Consider the following 9,911-nt stretch of genomic DNA (forward strand, 5'->3'; position numbering starts at 1 on the left):
TCCCCATCTGTCATAGGAGGGGGAGGTGATAAGGATTCCGGGAGATGCCACCTGGGCAGGAAGCCGGTGCCTCGAGGGGCCAGCGTTTCCCACTGACAGTGAAGACCACAGACTGGCCAGGGGCGTGGATGGCAGCTGGTCGGGCCAAAACCCGAATATGACTGTTTATTTTTAAATTTTTATTTCTTTCCAATTTCTTGTGTTTTGGTAAGATGCACATAGCATAAAATTCATCATCTTAGCTATTTTTAAGTGTACAGGTCAGTGGTATTAAATACATTCATAATGCTGTGTAACCATCACCACCATCCATCTCCAGAATTATTTGCATCTTGCAAAACTGAAATTCTGTCCCCATTAAACACTAACTTCCCATTCCCCACCCCACAGTTCCTGGCACCCTCCATTCTGCTTTCTGTCTAAGAATCTGATAATTCTAGGCACCTCACATAAGTGGAATCACAATATTTCTCTTTTTGTGACTGTCTTCTTTCACTTAGCATAATATTCTCAAGGCTCATCCATGTTGTAGCCTGTGTCAGAATTTCCTTCCTTTTGGGGGCTGAATAATATTCCATTGTATGGATGGACCACATTTTGCTTATGTATTAATCTGTTGATGGACATTTGGGTTGCTTGCATGTTTTAGCTACTATGAATAAAGTTGCTATGAACATAGGTACACCATTTATTATTTTTGCTGATTTAACTTTCTCTAGATATTCAGATATTTTTTCTTAACCCCAAGTGAAAGTTGTGCCTGAGAATAAAAAGCAGTAGTTGGTATTTCTCTCCATCAGAGCAGCTTTGCCGGCCTCGCCTCCTGTGATTCTGTTGGTTCCCCATGATTGTATTTCATGCTCTGGCTCATTCTGTTTGCTTTGGGAGTTTGGTGACTTTACTTAGAAGTGTTGTTGGCCCCGGTACAGGCTGTGGATTGTTTTGGTGGAGACTGGACACTCCCTAGCAGTTCTTGTGTGTGGTGCTGTGGGGTTTGCTTGCCTGTTTGTTGTGTGGTCGAAGGTCCCTTGACAGGAAGTCCTGCTTCTGGGGGCACTGAGCTGAGTTCTACCATCAGCAGCCTTGGCCTCTCCACTGGGATGGGAAGGTGACCCAGACAGATGACATCTTCCTGAGGGTGGTGGTCGCAGACACCTACCTTATAGCTCAAGAAAGAGAGAAAAGAAAGGGGAGTTTCTCTGGCAGCTCCCAGAAAGCCAAGGGCTCATCAGAAAGGCCCACGTTCAAGGAAGAACAGATCGAAGTCTATACTTCGTCCCAGTTCGTCTAGCCTCATTGTCCGGTACAAGAGCCCTGGCCCCAGGTGGCTGTTCACACTTAAATTGTAATGCATAAAAATGAAATAAAATGAAAGATTCAGCTCCTCAGTCTCACTAGCCACCTTTCAGGTGCTTAGAGCAACTTCAGTGGATAAAGGATTTGTCCATCATTTGTTCCACTGGACTGCCCTGGGCCAGGCAGAGGGCCAGTGTCCTCGCAGCACTTCTCTTTAGTGAGATGTAAATTTCTCTAATGCTGAAAGACTGTATTTCCTCTACAGACATGAAAGCACCCTTTTAGTTGTTTGAAATGCTTTAATGGTTGGTGTAGAACTGAAAGATGTGAAGGGAGGTTGTAGCTTAGTGGTAGAGCTCACACTTAGCATGACCAACGTTCTGGGCTCAATCCCCAGTACTTCCATTTAAAAAAAAAATTAAAATTTAAAAAATAATCTGAAAGATGTTAAAATGGCATATTGGTAGGGGTGAACTATTCAATAGTGAGCTGTAATAATGAATCTGTTACTATTCAATGGTAACATAAGTTAGACAGCTTTTTATCAAGGTGAACAGACACTAGAAAAGCTGACCCTGTTTGCTGGTGTCAGATGAGTTTGTCAACAGAGCAGGTGACAACCAAGCTCCCCCTCTTTGATCTCATGGCCATTTTCAAGCAGGTCCCTGACTGGTAATAAATGGGAGTGATTTCTTTGTCTTTAATAGAAGGACTTTAAAACCACCCTTTTATTTTTACTGCAGGTATCATTGCACAGGCAGCTTTCTGACGTTAGCAAGGCCAGAGTGGCTTGGTGAATATTTTCCTGTAGTGCTGTTAGGAGGGGCACTTTCCTTCTTTTCTTTTCTTTTTTTTTTCTTTTTTCATTTTAAAAAAATTTTTTTTAAATTGAAGTATAGTTGATTTACAATATTACATTAGTTTCTGGTGTACAGCCTAGTGATTCAGTTATATATATATACTTTTGCATATTCTTTTTCATTACAGGTTACTACAGCCCATTGACTATAGCTTCCTGTGCTGCATAGTAGAACCTTGTTTCTCAATTCTGTACATAGTAGTTTGTGTCTGCCAGTCCCATACTCCCAGTTTATCCCTTCTTCCCCATAACCGGAGCATTTTCGTTAGACATTCATCAGTGTGGTACCAACACCAGAGCTTAGCACAGCTTTGTGGTAGCGCCTCTCAAATGGTGATGAGTCTAAACTCACCTCTTAGAGCTTTTCACAGTTGAGTTGACAGGCTTCCTTCAGGGGCAGGAATAGGTGACCTGAGGAAAGTAAGATTTTTTTAGGTCGTCTTTGTACGTTTACGGCTCCTTCAAAGCTTTAGATGGTCTAGCAGCCTCAGCGTGGAAGTTGCGTGTTGCCATTGAGTGCTCTGTCACATAGGGAAACTAAACTTTTGGCCCACGATGAGCGTTGAGGGAAGCCCATGGACTCCCCAGGTGCTTGACACACACCGGTGCGGGCGTCCATGGAGCTCTGGCTCTGGGGTGAAGCAGCATGGCGCCAACTGAGTCCATCCTCCCATTTCAGTGCTGTGAAGAACCTTGTCGACAGCAGCGTCTACTTCCGCAGCGTGGAGGGTCTCCTCAAACAGGCCATCAACATCCGAGACCACATGAACGCCACAGCCCAGGGCCACAGGTAGCTCCCGGGACCACCCTCCCCTGCTGCTCTCAGCCTCCTTGCTGTCAGGACCTCCGCTGCTCAGCCAGGAATTGCCACTGCTCGCTCCTTAGACAACTCCCTTTCTTCGCCTCACGGTGTCTCGTGACTTCCTCTTGCCCTTTGGCGTCTGTAGCAGGAGAGTTCAGTCTCTCAGCACCCAGCTCCTGAGCTCTGCCGGGTGCCTGGCCCTGGGCTGGGTGCCGGGGACATGGCAGCGACCAAGACAGGTGTGCCCATGGTCTCACAGGGAGACGCACAGCAACCAGGTAAACACGGAACAGACAACATTTCAGACGTGCGTAAAGGAAGAGGGCTGCGGGGGTCTCTCTGAGGAAGTGACAGAGGTGTGAGCAGAGGCTTGAATGACATGTGGGCAGAGGTGACCCAGGGTCGGTGTTCCAGGCACTGTGGTGGCAGGGGCAGAAGCCCTAGGCCTGGTGAGCTGGGTGTGGCTGGAGTGGGTGCACAAGGGGGAGGCGAGGTAAGGGAGTTGGGCGGGGCCTTGAAGGCAGCAAGGAGGCTGCCCAGAGCTGAAAGAGGCTTTGAGCCAATGACCAGATGGTCTAGAAATCAAAAGTATTTATAATTCTTGCGACTGGGGAGAGAGATTTTGGAGAAGTAGATCTTTTTGGTCTTGTTTTCATTGTAACTTAATAAACATGCATTTGTGCATACATGCACATGCTGTAAGCCTTGAGATGTGTCTGGCCCTGCAGTTTCGGGTTCTGGCATGCCTGTCCCCGACCAGGCATTTAGAAAGAAAAAAAACCCCTCTGTGTTGCTATTTGTGATAACCAAGACACAAGAATCATCAAAAACAAAAAAGCCTTGTGAATGTGTAAGAATGGATGTGTGGTGACCTGCACATGAGGGTGGCATGAAGAGGGATTCACCTGGGATCATTTGCACCAAATAACCAACTGGCTCTGGCTGCTCGGCCCCAGGCTGGTGACAGCCATTAGGACTGGAGTTCACTATGTAAAGCGCTTTGCACAGCACACCCCTACACACAGTAGGTCCTCGAAAACCATAGCCTTTACTTTCAACTCAGTTTCCCAAGTGCTTCCAAAAAGCCCTCCTTGTGCCTGCTGTTGTGAAAATACGTGCTTCTGAAAGACACTAGTGGCAGCCTGAGTAGTAGCTGTTTACCTGCTAAGACCTCTCTTTGCAAGTCCTGGGAGTTTGAAGCCCCCAGTCCTACGTGAGTACCAGCCATGACCTCTGAAAGTGGGTGGCTGGTCCCATTTTTACAGAGGCTGCCCTGAAGGCTCAGGCCAGGGGTCTTGGGGGACTGGAGCACGACCCCAATGTGCAGTCCAGGCTAGCCGAGCAGGCCTCGGGGCCTCTGACCTCAGTCTCATGGACACTGCACATGTTTTGTTCCAGCCCTGAGGAACTGCCCCCGCCCTCCTCGGCCTGATCCCAGAAGAGACTTGGAGGTGCTTTGGCCCCTCTGACCCAGGTCAGTGCCAAGCGGGGCTGTAAGCCTTTCTGTGCTCCGTGCTCTAAACTAACCCACCCTCTTGACATCCAAGAAGGGACCTGCTCGACTAACCACTTGGGCTTTCTCCCTAAGCTTGTAAGATGGTTTTATTAGTGGGAGGCTGGAGGGGAAGGGGACCTTGTGCCCTCTGCTGCTCAGTCCTTTGGTCAGCCCATCTCCCTTGTGCTCTCTCTGCCATCTTCCTGCCCCTTATCCAGGCCATAGGCCCTGTCCCATTCCAAAGGACCCCTGTCCCCAGGACAGGGAGGTGAGCCCACATTTCCCCAGCCTGGCCACATGCTAGCTGCTTGCTTTACCCACACGCATTGTCTCAGGCAGAGCCCAGCACAGCAGGTATCCACCCCTCTCTGGAATCCTCGCTCCACTACTGACCTGCCGTGTGACCCTGAGCGAGTCCCTCCCCACTCTGGTCTCTGCTTTTCCTTTCTGTCAAAGTGGTTCATTAGGTGGCAGAGAGGGTGCTGCCGCATACAGTGATGTGTGTTAGAGCAGTCAGCTACTGTTGCATGACAAACTATCCCAAAACTTTGTGGCTTATGATGCCAGTCACTTGCCTGCTAACAGTTCTGCCATTTGGGCTGGACTCAGCCAGGCAGTTTTGTTGGGCTCAACTGGGGGCCACTTGTGGCTCTTGTCAGAGCTTGATGGGGCCAGATAGGCAGAGGTAGCCTCACATCTGGCCCTTGACTGGTGCGGTCTGCTGCAGAGGTCAGGGAACAGGTCTAATTCTCCACATGGCCTCTCCAGCAGGCCAGCCCAGGCTTCTCCTGGGGGTTGGGCACCCAGTTGTACACATGTTCATCCAGCCTCCCCTTGCTTCACGGTTACAGATGTCCCATTGGTCACGGCCAGTCACGTGGCCAGAACCAGGACCAGATGGGCGAGGACTGCAGGAGGGCTTCAGGACTGGGAGGTGTAGTTGACCATATGAGGAGAGCATGGCGCCAAGAACAGCCTGGTGTCTTGTTATTCTGTGCTCATGCGGGCAAACATGGGCAGATTGGAGGTGCCCAGGGGACTTACGGAGCCCCTGACTTGTGTAGCTTTCGGAGCCCCCTGCCCATTTGCTGTGATGGTTCTCCGTGCTGTGGAGGCCCTCTCAGAGGGTCAGGGGAAGCATGGGTGAGCAGAGGGCCCCACAGCACCTAGAACAGCAGTTCCAAGAGCCAAGAGGCAGCAGAATTCATGGGTGTGCAGTCAGAGAGTCTTACTGGGCCCCTGCTGTATGCAGGGCCTAGCTCTGGGAAGAGGGGTGGCGAGGAATCCCACAGGCTGTGGGATCGCCTGGGGAACATCTGGGAGGGCCTGGAGCAAGAGGGGCTGCCAAGGGGGTCAGAAAACCCACCCCATTGCCCACCAGCCCTGGGCCCAGACCCCACCATCTCCCTATTCTATACGTTGTGCCCTGGTCCCTCTCACCCTCGAGCCTCAAGGATGCTGCCCTGCTGCCCTCCCACACCTTTCACACCCAATGTGTTCCTCCTGCTCCTGCCTGGAGCCTCCAGGCCAGCTAGAAACATGCTGGATCATCTGCTGTCCCTCCACTGCTGTGCCCCATCAGAACAAAATGCTCTGGGGCTCCTATCCCACCTTTGTCCCTACAGACCCTGCTCTGTTGCTCTGCAGAACTGCGGCCCCACTCTCCTCTCTCAGAGCCTCCACCCCCACTTTCCCCCAACCTGTTGCCCCTGGGGTTGTAGGTGACCTTCACAGGGTCAAGTCTTGGCCTTCCCTGGTTTCCCCTACCTCTCCAGGCCCAGGGCTGCACACACAGCCCCATTTTACAGAAGAGGAAACTGAGGCTCAGAAAGGCAAAGCAGGGTCACTGCCCATGACCAGAAATGCCAGGATTCACACCCAGACCCTCTAACCCCCAGTGCTTCACCTCTTCCTCTGACCCCACCCAGGACCCTGCCTCAGCTACCACCTCATCAGGGCTACCCTGCCACCCTGGGGAGTCTCTCAGACCTTGCCTTGACCCATCTCCTGCCCCCCAGCTCCTCCAGAGCTGGGCCTTCGGACACAGCCTTGTGGGACTTGGAGGGGACTGAAGACCAAGCAAGTGTGGCCAGCGTGTTCCTTCTGCTCCTGCCTGGGGCCTCCAGGCCAGCTGTGAATGTCCTGAGACAAGGCTTTGCTGCCCCTGGATTCTTACCTGCCTGCCCATTGATGGACACTGCCATGGCCCCTTGGACCAATAACTGCCACCATGACAATCCTGATCACACACCTGCCATGTGCCCAGGGCTGTGCTGGGGACTTCACCAAGGCCATCTTTCATCCTCAGACAGCCCTGTAAGGCAAATGTCACCCCAAATACAGATGGGAAAAGAGAGGCTCTGAGAGATGGCATGATTTGTGTGAGGTCACACAACTAGAGAGAGCAGACCCCAGCCTAGTTTGGCCCCAGCTCTGCCTCTGACATGCTGTGTGATATGGGGCCTTGTGCTGACCCTCTCTGGTCCTACCTTTTTCCACCTGGACAAGGAACCCTGGACTGGACCTTCTTTACAGGCTGAGGCAGACATTTGTGTACCTGCCTGCCTGGACTGCATTCTACCTCAAGCAGAAATGCCCACCACAAGCTCAGGTCATATGGAGAAGCCACCCTAGCTCCAGGGGTGGCCTGGCTAATCAGAATCCCCCATCTCCCAGGTCCAATCCCAGTGATTGGTTTGAGATGGGCATGTGATCCAATGAGAGGTTTCCCCTGGGAATTTTGCTGGAAAAGTGCAAAAAGTACCATCTTCCTTCTGTGGTTGTTGAGCTGGGCAGATAGAAGGGGCAGCCTGAGAACACTGCATGGCCCCCTGGATCCAGCTGTACCTGATACTAGCAAATTCCAATTCTTCAGTTTCACGAGTCTCTAAAATTTCTTTGCCAGAATTGTTTTGAGTCTGTTTCTGCTGAGTTCAGAAAAGCCTGCACTGATCCCTGGGAATTCCAAGCCTGGGAGATCATGGCCCATGGTTTGTACACGTCCAGAGCCAGCTGTGTGCCAATACAGTGCCCTGCAAAATGTATCGGGAAGGTCAGAATGGAGTCGTTGAGGGTATAGCCAGGATGGGTCCCAGGCCCACTGCTCTGGGAGGATCTCCCCCAGCTTGGCACTGTGAAGTGATCTGGAGAGAAGGGTGGCAAAGACACCAAGAGGTGTATCTAGGGGGTGTCAGGGCTGTGGAGGGACTGAGGGCCTGGCAGGGGGTTCAGGGACACAGGAGGTATTGAGAAATAACCACCTCCAACCACCAGGCAACAGGACCAGCCCTTTCTTCTAAGGTGTACTAGGAGCCTGCCACCATCCTGCCTTCCCACTGCCCCAGCTCAATTTAGGAGGAGGGAGGAGCCTCAGGTTCACCCTATTTTAGGCCCTGACTGGTGTGTGACCCCCATAGAGTCACTCCCTCTCTTTACCCTCTCCGAAGGCATCTCTCATTGTCCATCTGTCCTTCTACCATGCAGCCATTTATCCAGCAAACACTGGCCACCCTCTCTGAGCTGGGTCCTGCCTCTCCAGCGGATGTCCTGATGAGCCAGACAGGCCAACCATGGCCCCAGGGCACAGACCCAAGGGACATAGGGGCAGCTCAGTGAGGTAACTACCCAGGGGCGGCCCTGGACAGGTCAGGTGCTGTGAGCCTAGTGGGGGGCAGTCATGAGGTGTCCTAGACTTTCCTAGGGCTCCCTGTCACGCACAGCCCTGAACGCAACTTCAGCCCATGCCTAATATGTCCTCTCAAAGAGGTCTGTGGAGGACTCTAGGTTGTCAAATTCTCCACCACCCCAAGTCCTAGGGCTTACAGAGGTAATGGTTAATTTGCGTTTCATTTATGCCGCCTTGCCCTTCGTGCCTGGTGAGTGTCCTGCCCCTGCTGGCCGCCAGGGGACGCAAGAGGCAAAGCCTTGGCCCAGCACTCTGCCTCCAAGCGGTCGTTGTCCTCAGTCTTGGCTGATACTGGAGGGTGGATCGTAACCCTCTGCCCTTTTTCACCTCATACGTCCTTGCTTCAGAAAGTGAACCAAGGCTCCGCGAGGCCAGGTTACCCAGCAAGACCTCGCACCAGCTCCCATGCGCTGGCAGCCTTACCTCCCCAGAGTGGAGGGAGTGGGCATTCCCAGATCCTGCTCACTAAAACTCCCAGAAATAGGTAGATGGCCAGGAGAGAGGCAGGTAGCTCCCCGTGGCACAGAGCACTCAAGCAGGGAGTCTAGCACCCATGAGGGTGGGGGCCGCCTGGAAAGGATCCCTGGGTAACGTGTTGGATGCCCCACCTGGGCTCCTTCACATCTGTGGATGGAGTAAAAGGAGGCCCAAGAGGGCTGCGACTTGCCCCTGGTTGGTCACGGTGGTCAGAATGGGAATCAGACTTGAGTTTTGGCCGTTTTTTTTTTTTTTAATTGAAGAGTTTTGGCTTTTTGTTCTTAGCCCCTTAGATCCAAATCCTGGTTTTTATTTCAGGCCTGCTCTGCACTCTCAGAGGATCCTGCCCTCTGAGCAAACAGGCTCAGAGGGGTGAAGTGACTGGCCAGAGGTTGCACAGCAAGTGGGAGTCGGAGCTGGGATGGGGACCCAGGGTTCTGGAGCCCTGAAGCCCTACCTGGTGGACCACACTATCCTTACCTTGGAGGGTCATTCAAAGCCTTCCCCTGCTGACATTCTTGGAGAGGATTGGAGGAGGGAGACTTGGGAGGGAGCAGCTTTTGTATCTCCTCACCTCCTCACCCCTGCCTCCACCTGCCCCTACCTTCCTTATCTTCCAGGCCCCCTTCCCAGATCTCCCTCTATGGCCTTTTCCATTCCCTTCTCCCCTTAAATCTCCCTTTCAACACTCCAACCTCTTATTCCAGCAACTAAGGGTATCCCCTCATCTGAGAAGACTGAGGTTGAACCTCTTGATTGCCCCAGTGGGGGATGGAGGTCCACATGGGGTAACATAGCCAGTGATGGAGAATACAGTACAGGAAGAGGGGCAAAGGCAAAAAGGAGGGGATGTTATAGGAATCATAGTGTGAATGATAGAAATGGAATTGATAGAATGATAGAAATGGGAAGGGAGTTTGGGAACATGAGTGGTGGAAGGAGGCAACATGGCAGGGGCAAGAACACGGGAAGGAGCCCCAGTGATGGGAGGCAAGAGGTGTGGCCCATAGTGGGCAGCCCCAGCCGGCTCAGCTCAGGCCGCTCCCAGGGCTGCTCCCAGAGCTGCTCCAGCTGCCGCCCTCACGTAACCAGAGCCTGCCTATTGCATCAGAGGCAGGCGGGCGGCCTTGGGTAAACAGAGCGGCCCTCGAGGGGCCTGGGGCCTCCCCAGCCACCTCAATATCCCCAAGCCTTGTTCTGTGGCTTGGAGCCCAGGCAGAAGCCCCCAACCTGGCCTGGGCCCTGGTGTGGCCTTGGGACACTTGAGTGTCTGGTGTTGGGCACTGAGGGACAGCAA

At 52.5% G+C, this 9,911-nt stretch overlaps 1 protein-coding gene across 7 annotated transcripts in view; it reads left to right on the forward strand.

Moving 5' to 3' along the window:
• BORCS8 (BLOC-1 related complex subunit 8) overlaps window positions 1-9,911 on the forward strand; it is a 28,479-nt gene that overhangs the window by 4,246 nt on the left and 14,322 nt on the right. The window contains exons 4-6 of one of the 7 annotated variants that reach the window (XR_004314271.1): window positions 2,835-3,235; window positions 4,356-4,431; window positions 6,381-7,359. Coding sequence is in view for 5 of the 7 variants with exons in the window: in XM_032465192.1 (XP_032321083.1) it covers window positions 2,835-2,945; window positions 4,356-4,389 (145 nt within the window). In the remaining 2 variants the exon portion in view is untranslated. Of the gene's footprint in view, window positions 1-16; window positions 565-2,834; window positions 3,236-4,355; window positions 4,432-6,380; window positions 7,360-7,935; window positions 8,069-8,932; window positions 9,068-9,911 lie in introns of those variants that run through there. The other 6 variants (XM_032465192.1, XM_032465191.1, XM_032465189.1 and 3 more) reach the window with 6 other exon arrangements.

Source organism: Camelus ferus, chromosome 22, assembly GCF_009834535.1.
Source record: "Camelus ferus isolate YT-003-E chromosome 22, BCGSAC_Cfer_1.0, whole genome shotgun sequence".
Taxonomy (NCBI): Eukaryota; Metazoa; Chordata; class Mammalia; order Artiodactyla; family Camelidae; genus Camelus; species Camelus ferus.